Source organism: Cynoglossus semilaevis, chromosome 17 (genome assembly GCF_000523025.1).
Source record: "Cynoglossus semilaevis isolate Cse_v1.0 chromosome 17, Cse_v1.0, whole genome shotgun sequence".
NCBI classification, from domain to species: Eukaryota; Metazoa; Chordata; class Actinopteri; order Pleuronectiformes; family Cynoglossidae; genus Cynoglossus; species Cynoglossus semilaevis.
The window spans coordinates 16,123,099-16,137,850 of NC_024323.1; the positions used below are offsets into that span (position 1 = coordinate 16,123,099).

At 51.4% G+C, this 14,752-nt stretch overlaps 3 protein-coding genes across 6 annotated transcripts in view; 2 read left to right on the top strand and 1 right to left on the bottom strand.

Annotated features, from left to right (window-relative positions):
* The window catches only part of plppr2a (phospholipid phosphatase related 2a), a 63,031-nt gene that overhangs the window by 34,721 nt on the left and 13,558 nt on the right, over positions 1 to 14,752 (bottom strand). The window lies entirely within an intron of this gene.
* Positions 1,494 to 3,704, top strand: nfil3-6 (nuclear factor, interleukin 3 regulated, member 6). Of its 2 annotated transcripts, XM_008330696.3 has the most exons (2): positions 1,494 to 1,825; positions 2,404 to 3,704. In XM_008330696.3, the coding sequence occupies exon 2, from the start codon at positions 2,508 to 2,510 to the stop codon at positions 3,585 to 3,587; it is 1,080 nt and encodes a 359-aa protein (XP_008328918.3). In that variant the 5' UTR covers positions 1,494 to 1,825; positions 2,404 to 2,507; the 3' UTR covers positions 3,588 to 3,704. The 2 variants fall into 2 exon arrangements, with proteins under 2 accessions (XP_008328918.3, XP_024920120.1); XM_025064352.1 differs by lacking the exon at positions 1,494 to 1,825 and having other exon boundaries at positions 1,971 to 3,704.
* LOC103393654 (uncharacterized) lies at positions 1,793 to 14,746 on the top strand. Of its 3 annotated transcripts, XM_025064351.1 has the most exons (3): positions 1,793 to 1,808; positions 7,483 to 7,648; positions 11,489 to 14,746. In XM_025064351.1, exon 3 carries the CDS (start codon positions 11,758 to 11,760, stop codon positions 13,414 to 13,416), a length of 1,659 nt encoding a protein of 552 aa, XP_024920119.1. In that variant the 5' UTR covers positions 1,793 to 1,808; positions 7,483 to 7,648; positions 11,489 to 11,757; the 3' UTR covers positions 13,417 to 14,746. The 3 variants fall into 3 exon arrangements, with proteins under 3 accessions (XP_024920119.1, XP_008328916.1, XP_008328917.1); XM_008330694.3 differs by lacking the exons at positions 1,793 to 1,808; positions 7,483 to 7,648 and adding an exon at positions 6,239 to 6,493; XM_008330695.3 differs by lacking the exon at positions 1,793 to 1,808 and having other exon boundaries at positions 6,797 to 7,648.

The following is a 14,752-nucleotide window of genomic DNA, read 5'->3' on the forward strand; positions in this document are numbered from 1 at the left end:
CTGTGGTTCGTTCAGACTGTCTGTGGTTCAGTCTGTCTGTGGTTCAGACTGTCTGTCTGTCTGTGGTTCAGACTGTCTGTGGTTCAGACTGTCTGTGGTTCAGGGTCTGTTTGGTGAAATGGGCTTCAGTGAAAATAAAGTCAGACACTGGAACAGACGGAGGTCAGTGAACTCAGCGACAGACGGAGTCAGTGATCAGATGATACAGACGCAGCCACAGTCAGTGAACACATCCACATGTGCGTGCACACACACACAGACACAGTGTGTTATGAAACGACCCCCCCCTCCCCCCCCAGATCAAACAATCTGAGTCACAGCCTATTTATAGAGACTGCAATACATCTCTGGGGGGAGGAGGGTCTGCAGCTGCAGCTGTGGTGATTCATAACATGATGTTTTTTAACTGCAGTTTTCTTAGTCACCAGTCCAGATCTGGACAGATGTGGGATTAGACAGAGCCCCACTGACCCTGACCCTGACCCTGACCCTGACCCTGACCCTGACCCAGCTGACCTCCACCTCAGGTGTCAGGCCTGGTCACCTGGTGTAACTTCAGGGTGGGTGAGTCATGGAGGGAGACAGGAAACAGCCACAGACCTGGACTCAGGTTCCAGGACTCAGGGTGTGTTTTTCTCCAGTGGAGACCACATGCTCCGGGGTCACGGGGTCACCTGACCTTTTCTGACTGGAGGTCAACAGAAGACTTCCACAGATTGTCAGGAATTCAGCATGAACCCGCTCCACCTGTGCGCTTCCTTCTAACTAACAACAGGTGGTGTCGCAATGTCACATGACAGAGGTCAGAGGTCAGAGGTTAAGGTTGTGTAACGTTACTTCAGAAAAATTAGAAAAGAACAACAACAGACTTTTTATTTTCTTCTACATCAGTACAGTCCACATCCACCTGACCTCCTTCCTGACCTCCCCATCACCTGTCGCCCATCACCTGTCCCCCATCCCCTGTCACCCATCACCTGTCGCCCATCACCTGTCCCCCATCCCCTGTCACCCATCACCTGTCGCCCATCACCTGTCGCCCATCACCTGTCGCCCATCACCTGTCGCCCATCACCTGTCGCCCATCACCTGTCGCCCATCACCTGTCCCCCATCCCCTGTCACCCATCACCTGTCACCCATCACCCATCACCTGTCACCCATCACCTGTCGCCCATCACCTGTCCCCCATCCCCTGTCACCCATCACCTGTCACCCATCACATGTCGCCCATCACCTCAGCCAACAGTTGACTGTTTAATTAACTCTGTGATTTCATAAACAGACTCTGAGTCACAGCAGAGGCGCAACATTATCTAACTGTTATGGCAGGATTGTGTCAGTAGGGGGCGGGGCCAGTGAGTTCAGATGATGATGATGATGACGATGATCGAACAACTATGTTGTGAAAGACGATAGGGGCGGGGGGAGGGAGGAGGCTGGTGATAAATGGGAGGGGAGAAGTAGGGAGGAGGGGGGAGTTACAGAGGAGGAGTTCTTAAGAACAACAACAACAACACACACACACACACACACACACACACACACACACCGTCCCCTGGTTCATGTGAGGTTAGACTCCGTCCCGAACTGAACTTCACGTTACTAATAGGAGGTGCGGCAGCACTGACGCTGACAGATATGAAGTGAGGGCGCGGAGTGGATCAGCACTGACACACTGACACTGACACACTGACACACACACTGACACAGTGACAGGAAGAAACACTCGGAGAGCAGCAGAGGAGCAGCAGCAAAGGAGCAGCAGCAGCAGCAGAGAAGCAGCAGCAGAGGAGCAGCAGCAGCAGCGTCATCATTTACCCCAGGTTCGTGCCTTTTTACCCTCTTTTTAAATGTCTACACTTTAACCCACGAGTTCGACTGTCGTGTGTTTACGGTCAAGCTACGTCACCTCCGTGTTCTTACTCCTCTGAACTCCTCCATCACCGCGGACCCAGTCTATTTACTCCTCCATCACCGTGGACCCAGTCTATGTTTAACACTGGGTTTGTGTGAATTGCGGGTAGAATGGTGTAAATGAGAGAGGCAGGAGTTGTGAATAAATGTGTGTCAGGCGGCTCCGTGTGAGAGCAGAGCTGCGGGATGTTCAGCGGACGTCAGCGGGACTCGAACACCATCAACATCACCGCTCTGTTAGACTTGATGGTCACTTTATATCTGGTGTTAGAAGAGAGCAGAGGTGACGGTGAGAAGGTTTGGGTCTGAACATGACACGGTTCGAGGACAACAGACAACTACACCCACTGCCCCACATTTCACCGACGCCGGGCTCTTCCTCCTTCCACTGACGGGATGGAACCGTGTTACATAACGTCGTGTCGTAATGACTTTTACATAACCACTGAATACACCTTCTCTTCTACGTCCCTCTCTCTGTCAATAGGTGGCAGTGTCGCAGCATCCTCCACTCCTACCAGCCCAGAGGGTGCAGTGAGCTCTCAGCACCACACAGCGGTGCTCTCCACCTTCCTTTCACTCGGGAGTAGGATGTTAGAGGAAGAGTCGCAGGAGATGAGGAGTCAGCAGGGGGCCAAGTCAGCAGGCGGTCCCGGGGGTGCAGTGGGGGGCGGGGCCGTGACCCTGTGCCTCCCAGACGAAGCTGCGTCCATGTTGACCTCCAGCAGCCTGCTGGCCCGCTCCCTCCTGGGCCGCACCTCCGCCATAAAACGCAAAGAAAGTCCTTCTTCCAGCATCCGACGCAAACGTGAGTTCATCCCTCACGAGAAAAAGGACGACGGTTACTGGGACAAGAGGAGGAAGAACAACGAGGCGGCCAAACGCTCACGGGAAAAGAGGCGCATGAACGACATGGTCCTGGAGGGCCGGGTGTTGGCGCTCCTGGAGGAGAACGCTCGGCTGAGGGCGGAGCTTCTCGCCCTGAAGTTCCGCTTTGGCCTGGTCAAAGACCCCGCTAACGCCCCCATCCTACCAATCGCTGCAGCATACCATCATCTCCACAGTGGAGACGCCGCCGCCGCCGCCCCCCCCGGCTCCTCGGCCACACACCTGAACCCCCGCGGCTCCAGAGACCCCGGTCACCTGTCCGAGGACTCTGGGTTCTCCACACCAGGTGGGTCCAGTGTTGGCAGCCCGGTCTTCTTCGAGGACCGGCTCAGTGATCATGGGAAATTATCTCCACAGAGAGCGGAGGAAGTGACCTTTGACCTTCACCACTCCCCTGCTGATGTTCACCACACAGCCATGAAGGCCCTGCCTCACAAACTGCGTTTCAAGATTCCAGGAAATTGCGACGGGGCAGATGCCACCGGGGACAGCGGTTGCCCCAGAAGCAGCCCCCTACAGACCCCCAAAGGACTGAACTCTGGGCCCTGGTCCTCACAGCCGGAGGCCGGGCAGGACAGACGAGACAGACTGTCCCCCCAGTACACCGCGCCCCCTACTGTCCACAACCTCCAGACTCCGCCCACCCCAGAAGGACAGGGACAGTCGGAGGTGCAGTGTCACCACGAGAACTCGTACCTGAAGTCTCAGCTGTCCTCCCTGAGTGAGGAGGTGGCTCAGCTGAAGAGGCTGTTCACCGAGCAGCTCAGGGCAAAGGTCAACTGACACAGACCACAACAGACTGACAACAAAATGTTCTGTACAACACTGTAAGAAAGTCTCAACGTTTGTCCAATAACCTGCTGTTAATGAAGTACTTCGTGTGAGTAGTACTAGGACTTTGGAGTATTTTCTCACTGTGAAAAAACACAACGTTAAAAATGTTTTCAATGTTTACAAACGAGTGAATATTTACAGGTGGAGGAGTGGAAATATAAGTGGGGGGGTCACTGTGAATGTGTTTGTCACTGTGTGGGTTTTTCTTTTTGAACTTATTCCTGTCGTCTGTTTTGACATTTTCACACTGAAATAAACATCTTTTCTGCCCCTGGTGGTGAAACTTTTTGTTGACTTCTAGTTTCTTACGGAGCACTAGACCACCGGAAAATAACGCATTACCACTTTAATGAGGTGTCATCAAAAAAATAAAAAACAGGTTAAATGTGAAGGGTTTTTTTATCACTCAGCTCATACGTGTCAAACTCAAGGCTCGGGGGCCAAATGTGGCCCACTGGAGCTTAAAAAGCATTTAATAAAAGTCCATGTAACATAAGGAATTAAACGTTTTTTAATTACACAGCAGTGAACAATATTTGTAGTTTGAATAAATAATATGTAACTGCAGAAACATGAACTAGTCAGTTATGGAGTAGTTACAGCTAAACCAGCGGTCCCCGAGCTTTTTGGTTCCAAGGACTGGACTTATAATTAAATAAAGAAAGTAAACGGTTATGACTGGATTTTCTTTGAAGTAAATTGTGTTTCCCACCGCGGGTCGGTACCAAATGACCTATGAATACTGGTCCGCGGACCGGGGGTTGGGGACCCCTGGTCTATACAGTCTTCCATTTACAACCAGCTCTTCAAGGTGAACTGTATATACAGTCTTCCATTTACAACCAGCTCTCCCCGGTGAAAATGAGTTTGACACCTCCCCCCCCCGATCCCCCTCACCCTCACCCTCACCCTCCCCGACTCAGATGGTTGGACAGGTGAGAAGTCAGTGGAGAGAAAAGAAAATCAGGAAGTGACAGACAGGGGGCGTGTCATGTTGATAAAGTGTTTGACCTGAAATATAAACCCTAACCCTGTGAGCATCATTATATTTACTCTTTGTTATTTTAAATATTTGGCGGCGGCATGATTAACGATTACATAAAAGTAGGACGACTTAGTTAGTAGGTCAGTGGTTCAGGAAACAACTGACACACTGCTGACCTAGTTGTTTTAATGACTCTGACCGAGTTCTGAAACAGAAGTGAGACGACGCCTCAGGAATGGAGACGTTTCCTCATGCCAGTGTTAATGAGCAGAGCGGCAGTAACTGTAGACGAGAACCACAGGTTGAGCCACCTGGTCCTAACAAACAACATAAACAAGACAAGCAGGGTGTGAGGTCATAAAGTACTAGTCCAGCATTTAGAAAATCTTTATCATCGCCTTCAAACACTGACACAAAAATGTCCGTTCATAAAGTCAAAAATATGAAGCTGCTGCTGCTGCTGTTCTCACCTGAGTCTATGCACCCCCCCATGAAGAAAATATACAACCCCCCCCTCTCTTTCCCCCACTTTGTTCCCCCTTTTCTTTCCTCCAGTAAAAAGATCAAGCCTGTTGCTAGGCAGGCAGAGCACCAGTTGCCATGGAAACGCTCACAGACTGAGCTGGATGGGGGTAAAAATTGTTGGGTACTGGGTGGAGATAAAGATGGGGTGCAGGAGGAGAGTGTGTGTGTGTGTTTTTAATGGGGGAGGGGGCTGAAGTTCAGGGTCTGTCGGTCTCCTCAGAGGGAAACAAAGACGTGAACTGGAGAACCAGGTCTACGTAGACCTGGTTCTCCGTAGACCTGGTTCTGAGGTGACGCTCCACATCCAGGGATTTCCCTGGGGAAATGTAGCAGAATTTTCAGGTTGATTCCTGACAAATGAGAATTAAGGAGAAAAAAAGTGAATCATGTGGAAAAAGAAAAATACAGAGTGAGTTCAGAATAAAGACTGAGACAGACAGTCTGTCACACCAGGTGAGGTTCAGAACCAGGTGAGGTTCAGGACCAGGTGAGGTTCAGGACCAGGTGAGGTTCTGTACCTGTCACTGTCTTTGCTCACACACACACACACACACACACACACACACACCGGGTCATGTGGGGTAACGTATGCTGCCAAATCAGGTCACAGAGGCAGTGGTTGCCAAAATAGGGATTGGGACCCCTGAATGGATCGTGAGACCTGGGAGGAGGGGTCACATCATGTCTTAAAGACTTTGGCGTCAGGCCAAGTGATGACATAAGTTTTTTTATGTTTATGAGTTCTGTTGTCTGTTGTGGGCGGAGCCTATCTAGTCCATTAGATTCTGTTTCTATAGAATATATAACAGAAAGTTTGTTTAATTTCTGGGTCTGTGGCCCTTCTGTGAGAGTAGGGCTGGCAGCCTAATCCCTCCCCCACCAGGGCGTCTCTCCTCCCACTACACTCCCCCTACAACTCCGCTCCTGCAGCAGGATTTGAGGCGAGGAGAGAGGGAGGGAGGAGGAGAGCCGAGAGGGAGAAACAAAAAACGTGACAAGGCACCGAAAGCGTCCTGTTATGCAACAACTGACCTACTAACATACATTTAGAATACTCCGAGAGGGAAGGGACGAGAGGGAGGGAGGGAGGGAGAGGGAGGGAGAGAGAGAGAGAGAGAGAGAGAGAGAGATGGGAGGAACTGGAGCAAACATGACATGATGCCACTGAAGACACGCAGCACCGTGACCGAACAGCCGCTCACACCTGCGCTGCTGTGTTGAAAGTGACGGTTAGAGAGAGTGTGTCAGTGAGTGTGTCAGTGAGTGTGTCAGTGAGTGTGTCAGTGAGCAGCGGACTGGACTCGAACGCAACTCCCGGGATTCACTTGTGACTTAACATTCAAAGGTAAGTTCGTGCTGTCACGTGTGTCGCTGTCGTGATGGTGGGGGGGGGGGGTGGAGACCACTTCCCCACATGTTGGGTGATGGGTTCGAGTCCCCTCGCTTCTTGACTGTGTGTTTTGGTGTCGAGGTGAGGCTGTTGTGCCTCAGTGTGTGTGCGTCTGTGTGTGAGAGGAAGTAGTGGGGGGGGGTTCTGGGGGGGGGGGTTCTCTCCAGAGGTGGGATTCCTGTTCGAATATCAGACAAATGTCGTCGGGACCGCGGCTGAGTGGACGTTGGACCAGAACAGTGCGCGGTGCGCGTACATGTGAAACACCACAATTAGATCGGGAGGATGGTTGTGATGCCTTCAGGGACCGGTGTGGTCCGTTCACTACAATCTAGGTCAACGACAACAATAGTAGTAATAAACCACGCATATAGTTATATATAGTTATGGTTATTACAGGTTATTACTAAGGTAATAACAGTGTTGTTGTTGTGATTGACAGGTTATGAACTTCTGTCTGTTTGTTTGTTTCCTGTTTTTGTTTTTGTTTACTGTTTGTTTACTGTTTGCTCATCTGTCATCAAAGGAGAACTGGATCAGTGGATTCAGGTCAGGGGTCAGATTTAGATTTTATTTCTAAAACAATAATCTTCAATGTTGATACTGTGAATGACGACGATGACTACTACTACTACTACTACTACTACTACAGTACTACTACTACTACTACTACTACTACTACTACTACTACTGTATAAAGGGACTGTGTGACCGGGTCCACCGTCAGACCTGGTCCTGGTTCTGGGTCAGTAGACCACTGCTGGCTGACAAGTGGAAAAATCCCGTGTAAACTCGGAGGACACACTTCTGTGCGTCACGTGTAGCAGCTCTTTGTAAAGGTTAACGCGGCTCTGTGTGCGTATGTGCGCGCGCATTTGTGCATGTGCAGCTCTCTTAACCCCTTCGTGGGCGAGCAGACTGTAGAAGAACAACATAGGAGTGAGAGCAGCAGCAGCAGCAGCAGCAGGGATGGGGGCTCGGTCCTCGTCCGTCCTGGATCCTTGTCCACGCTCTGTGAGTCCACGCGTCTTCACCTCGGCCCGGTCTGGAGCCGAGAGCCAAGAATAGCCCGTAGGAAGGACGGAGTTCGGTGAAGGCAGCTGCTCAGAGGTGAGGTGCGGATGTGAACATCTGGAGCAGATGTGGGTCAGATGTGTTCGTGTGTAGATTGAGAGCCGGTACTACGGTACTACGGTACTACGGTGTGTTTTTAGAGCACGTTCTGATCCGGGCTGGGTGGAGGAGGTGGTTCTGTATCATTGAGGAAGATTTCAGGGCACACTTGGATTCGTGCGGTTGCCTCGGATGACTGAGGTCTGATTAAATATGCATGAGGACGATTTGTCAGGCAGTGCAACAAAGAAGACACGCGGGGTTACCGATCTCCTCACAGCGTGTTCCGTCTCCGCTGCTGTGTGTGTGTTTTATTGTTGTTGGTTTTTTATTATTATTTCGGTGGTTCATTTGCTGTGGTGCCGCCGGCGCCAGGACAAAGACGAACTTCCCCGTAATCTCCTCAAACTGAACTTGAACGTGTTCGGCCGCTGTCATCACCACGTCACACGTGTTCTGGGCTTTGACACTTTCTTTAGACAAAGAAAACTTTACCGTCTGACCGCGTCCACACACCGGCTCTGTCGCTGCTGCATGCCCGTGAGTTGCCCCCCCGGCCTTGGTGTAGCTTTACTTAAAAGCGTTTTTTATTGCATTACACGCAGTAAATGTTCACCTTGTGGGGAGCTGTTCCACGCAGCGTGGAGGACCAGGTCTCCCACGGTTGTTGAATCGACACGATGTCACATCGGGACGAGGCAGCGCCTGAAGAGACTGGCGGGATTTTACGCATCGTACAAATTGTGCCAGTCGCGCGTGCGTGTGCGTATTGTGCAGCAGAGGTGATGGAGGTTGCGTAATAACAGATGAACTGAATAATTAAAACCTGGATTAAAGAACAGACCAGATTATGCAATAGGTGAAAACCCCGCTCTCGGTGCGGCGCTGCGGCGCGGCCACCGCTAATTGGTTGGCGTGCGCACTGGGTCTGTGTGCCAGCTCTGAATGTAGGTCACATTAGCCCTGCGGGAGGGGGCCGGGGAGGGGGGGTGGTGAGAGGCGAGAAAGGCAAAATCAGAAGCACACCAAAATAAACCCCCAGCCGCCATAACAAAGACATGTGTCAGAGACAGAGATCAGGTCACAGCGAGTCTTTGTTTTAGGGCGGGAGAAAAAACACATTTTTGAGGATTTAAACCCGGTTTCTAAAGTGCGTTGCATCACTGGTGTAACAACTGCTTATTTAGCTCTGACTCGGAGGTCGTGGTTCTCACTCTGTGGCCTCTGGACTTTGTCAGGGCAGAGGGAGGAGACGAGGGCCGTGCTCTGTTATCTGTTATTGTGCTGTGGTTTGAAGCCAGGCGGCTCTCAGTGGGCGGGGCAGCACTCAGTGGGCCGGGCAGCACTCAGTGGGCCAGGCAGCACTCAGTGGGCCAGGCAGCACTCAGTGGGCCAGGCGGCCCTCAGTGGGCCAGGCGGCGCTGAGTGGGCCAGGCGGCGCTGAGTGGGCCAGGCAGCACATGTGACTGGTGCAGCACATGGACTGAGTCACTCTGCTGGGGTTTTTTTTTCTTCTTCTTTTCCATAGAGAGGGCTGATATGTTTGTGGAACAAGAGTCTGCTTTAGATAGGACTCCGCCTCATGGGCATGACCCCTCCCTCCCCTCCCCTCCCTCCCCTCCCCTCACCTCTTTTTCATGGTAAGAGTCAGTCCACAGATTTGGAATTCAAGCAGGCCCCACCCATGACCCCCCAACCCCGCCGTACATGCCATTTACTGCAATCTTTCTGGGGGGGGGGGGGAAGAAGAATTTCATCATTCCTCCTCTTCTTCCTGAACATGACCACCCCCAGCCCCCGCCTCATTACAGACCTGCTCCGTTTCCTGAAATGCTCCACCAAGACACGTGCAGCGGGGTTGGAACTCGTTCCACTGTTGCCGCAGCTTGAGCCACATATAGACCCGTGTGAGCGTTCGTTGACAAGACTATCATTCCGTCGGCGCCACAGAGACCTGGTGATGACACGTGAGAGGTCACTGGTGAATTTGGGTCAAGGAGTGGAGCTGAGGCCGACTTGGTAATTGGACGGCATTTTTTAATCACTCTTAAAAAAAAACTGGAACGACTGTCACCTCTGTTCTCTCAGTGTCACAGCCTGTTACTAACAGACTAACAGGTTCATGTGTGAGGTGTGGAGGAACATCACACTGAAATGAGCAACGAAGGCACAGACTGACAGACACACAGACTGACAGGCACACAGACTGACAGGCACACAGACTGACAGACACACAGACTGACAGACACACAGAGCCAACATGAGGACTTCATTAAACACACCGTGGGGCAGTCGTGCAGCTGGATGACGTCAGTTCGACGTCTTTTGTTCCTGAACCTCGGTCCGTGTCGAGGCTGAGCCTCCAGAGAATCTCTGATACAACTGTCTGGCTTCTGTTTCCACTGTTTGTTGCTATGGGAGGCACATTCCATCCCTGACATCTGTTGGTGCAACACCAACACTGTCACTGTTGTCACTGTTGCCACTGCCCCCCCTCCCACCCCCCCACCCCAATATTCCAATCTGACTCCAATCCCGTCTTCCCTCAGTCACTGTACGTCTTCGTCCCTGCTCCGTCTGTTCTCTCCAAACCTGCGTCTATATTTAGACAAAGCTCTAATTTTCCACACCTCCTTCTCTTTGTCCTCTCACTCAGCTCAGTGGGTTCCTTTTTTTTTTCCATTTCCTCTCATCACTTCACCTTTCACAGCTCAGTCGACCTATATCCCTCTCAGAGCCTCTCAGCAGGGGGCAGTCAGAGCGCTGTTTACTCCACAGTTTCTGGGTCAGTAGGACACTCAGTGAGAAAGTCTCCTGGTTCCTCATTCTTCGTCTCTCACGTGTCTAACAGCCACGTGTCAGAGGTTCACGAGGCATTAATCCACACGAAGAAAAAAGAGATTTTACACTCCAACTGGGCCCAGATCCATAATCACTGTGAGGACACGCCTGTAATTATGTAACGAGTTGTTGGGCGACAAACGGGACTGAACAGACCAGTCAGTGATGGCCTGACTCCTGCTCTGTAGTCCACAATCACACCACTAGGTGGCGTGTATTCTTGAATTGTTTGTTAAAGTGCTGTATCTGTCTTTGGCCTGAACGTTCCCAGGGTCTTTGAACGTCACCTACAGATTCTCCCTTTGTCACTTTGACCTACGCGGGCTGCTGCCTTTGTGGGCCTTATCTGCATCATTGATTTGAGTTCCTCTGCGACTGCAGGCGGTTCGCTCCTCCTCAGTGGTGTTTGTAGACGGAGGAGATTAAAGGCAGACTTCAATGGATTTTTTTTAACTAAAATGTAACCTGAAGGATTTAGAAATCCCTGAGTGTTGCTCTGACTCAGTGTTTGCTCAGTGTTGTCCAAACACTCTGGGCAGCAGAGCTGGCTCAGAGTCCTCGCTCCAGTTCACTCCAGGCTCTGTTTTATTACAAATCTGTTTTTTAAAACATGTTCATCTTTAACAAAGTTGGTGACAGAACAGTCACATCAGTCTCACCGTGAACTCTGGGCTCCCGTTACATCACAAAGTCAACATCAACATGCCAGGCTCGGGGTCAGGGGTCACGGGCTGCAGACAGAGCAGATCAATAGCAGGGTCAAAAGGTCAGACAGTGTTCAGACTAGTGATCGTTCATTGGTTGCCGCGAGCGACACTGGGGTCAAAGGCAGTCAAAGTAGAGGAGAAGCAGCAGAGACACAGAAACGTGTCTTTGATCGCGACCCGTTCTAAAACGTGAACGATGTGGTTGTGAACATGAACATCCAGGATGGAGCAGAACAAAACCACATTTATTAACATGTTCTGTTTCTCTTTCTTGTTTTCATCTTCACAGACTTTCATCAAGAAAGAGAGGAGAGAGAGGAGAGAGAAGAGAGATATCCCCCTGGAGACGACACTCAGAGGTGGACGGGCCGACCTACTGATCCACATCTGATCCACTGTGGCCTCATAGTCTGAACACTGGATCAGCTGGACTGAACTGGACCTGTCAGTAGAACCTACGGTGACTTCATCACCATCCTCTTCGACTTGACCTGCAGCTGCTTTTTTTTTTGCTCTGCTGCTCCAGTAATAATTCAAACTGGCTTTATCAAAACAAAAATGGAGAATCTAACTAGCGCACTCAAAACGTTGACCAAGAGCTCAGGGAACAGCCTCGACTGCCTGGAGACCCTCAGCAGTTATGAGGAGCCCATCGAAGAGGCTCCAGCTCGTCTGGGGCGCCTGATCAAACCTAAGCCCAACATGAACTGCAGGCGGAAGCGGGAGTTCATTTCTGACGATAAAAAGGACGCCTCCTACTGGGAGAAACGACGGAAGAACAACGAGGCTGCCAAGCGTTCCAGAGAGAAGCGGCGACTCAATGACATGGTTCTGGAGAACCGTGTCATGGCACTGAACGATGAGAACGTGAGGCTGAAGACCGAGCTGCTGCAGCTGAAACTGCGATTCGGCCTCATAAGCACTGCTTCGTACATCGAAAAGAGCCAGCAGATTGGGGGAGGAAGTAACACAGGAAGTGGTGCCTCCCCCTTATCCTCCTCCAGTCAATACTACTCCAACAGTTACTCGAGTGGTTCTCAGGTGATGGTGACATCAGACTCCTCAGAAACAGAACAATCAGGACGTAACGAGGGTCACAGGCAACTGGTCAAATACTCCCCACGAGGTTCCCTCTCCGACATGTCCGACGGTTCCTCCAGGGACAGCCCCGAGCCACTTCCCTTCGAGATCAAACAGGAGGGCGACAGGCTGGAGATGGACATCGCCAACGGCACCACGACCCAGATAATGTTCAACATCCATCACAGCCTGGGTTCTGTCCCGACTCACCACCAGATCCATCAGCGTTCTCAGGAGCTGGAGGCCACGTACCTCAGCCAGCAGCAGCATCACAACAATCAGGAACCTGCTAATGAAACCAACACTACAGGGCACACCTCTCCTCACCCCCCCGCCGCCCAGAGGAGCGTCATCCTGTACGGCTCCAGCAGCGCCTCCTACCCTGTGGACAGGACCCAGGACGCGGAGGTGACCACGGCCCAGAACTGTGTAAGCACAAAGACGCCGACAGAGGTGACAAACCAGAGAGAACGGACCAGACCGGAGCAGAGTGGAGGGAGGGAGGTCTACACTGTCCTCCCCCAGCAGCTGCAGCAGGACACTGACTCTCCTGCCGAGCTCCTACACACGCCAGTGGAGGAGGTCAACCACATGCAGCTGTACCAACATCTCCAGCACCTTCAGAGTTCATACCTCAGTGCCCATGATGAGGAGCCCCCCCTGCTGGCCTATGAGGGTGGTTATTATCAAGGACGACCAAGCTCCTGTCCCAGGGACACATCGTCCAACGAAGTGGACCAACGCATCTCCGACAAAGAGGACGATGACGAAACCCCCGCCTCCTCCTTCTCAGACGTCATCAGATACAACGACCCACACCGTGCAGGGCTCCACCAGCCCCCCTCGCCTGTGCCATCTTCTCAGGGCTCCACCCAGGGCTGGGATCCTCAGGCGGAGGTGAAGGCCACCGCGCTGCCCCACAAACTCAGACTCAAGCATCGCGCCATGAGCACAGGAAGTAACAGCAGCAGCAGTGGAAACTCCTCTGGCCAGGAGTCCCCGACCTCACCTCCCTCTGCCACACCGCCCCCCCTCCCACAGCATCCCTACTTTTCCCTTTCTCTGCAGCAGAACAGGGAGAGGGGGGGTCCGGTGGAAGGCCCCGGGGAGAGCAGTCGAATCAAGAGGCAGGATTAAGGAACAATGTGGACTGTTCTCCAATCAGAACTATCCTGCCATCATGCCTTCGTCCTACAATCAGACCCCCCCGCCCCCGCCCTCTGAAGCACTTGGGACAGGAAGTTGAGCTTGTCCACACCTTGTAGGGCTGTAATATATTTGTATATATTGTACAGAGTTGTCACTTCCTCTTCAAACTTACAAAGCACTTTTGTTTATGATGAGAGGAGGAATGGAACCGTCTTCTCTCCCACCCCCCCCCACCCCAACCCGGGAAGCACATTTAATGACTTAGAAACAAGAATGTGGGAAATCAAAAGAGTCTCAGTTTTATCAGTACACAAAATGTACACACAATGTACACAAAATGTACACAACCTGTGGTAGAGACTTGACCGTAGACAAATACTCTTGTCTGGCTACTGCCTTAAAACATCCCAGAACTGACACCAGGTGACAGCCCCTGACCAAAGAAGCACCGACACTACAAACAGGAAGTTCCATAGCTCTCCCCTCCTCCACCCGTCACCACCGCCATCACGTCACTAAAGAACACCGTCGCCTTTATTTTCTAAGCACTTGGTTTGTATATTACTGTGATATATGAATATATGTATGTATCTATTCTAAATATATATTTTACAAAGAAAATTTGAATACAAATTCAAGAAAAAATGTAACGTGCGGTAGCAAAATGTGGACGTTTTGGGACGAGACTTAAAAATGAAACTCAATCACTGTACGGTCACACAGTCGACTGTCGCCTCAGGTCCCACGTGAATTACCATCGCCTCACTCTCGATTGTTAGCTATAGCATTGCTGATGTTGTCGACGCAGCGTTTACACACAGGCCGTCCAGACGGGGGCGCCAACAGCACTGAACGGAGAAGACGTGGTTTCCTGAGGCCGCGGCCCACGTTAAAATGTTGTGACCAGCCTTTAACTCTGACCGGTGGAGTTCACCAGCTGCAGGCTCTGAGCCTCTTTAACCTGAGCTTTATCAAACACGTGTGTTTTTGTTGATCCAGTGGATTTATTTGCCTCTTCTTCAGCTGCCCCTCACTGTTAAGAAGGAACGTAGACGAGAGAACGTGTACAGACATTTGTAACGGAGGCAGAGGGGGAACCTGGAGCAGAGACAGGAGGAGGAGGAAGTGAGGTCTTGTAGAGTGACCAGGACTCCTGACAGTTGGATTATTGGGAAATAAATCCTATAATTCAACTCCAAACCTCCAAACCAGCCCTCAAAGAGAAGCAGCTGTTAGGAAGTCCATGTGAAACGGGGTTGAAGAGTTCTGTTGCCTGACAGAACTCTTCAACCTTGACCATGACCTGGATGATCTTCATGACAGA

Coding starts and splice junctions, on each gene's coding strand:
- nfil3-6 (XM_025064352.1), top strand. CDS start 2,313: ATGGAACCGTGTTACATAACGTCGTGTCGTAATGACTTTTACATAACC.
- LOC103393654 (XM_025064351.1), top strand. CDS start 11,758: ATGGAGAATCTAACTAGCGCACTCAAAACGTTGACCAAGAGCTCAGGG.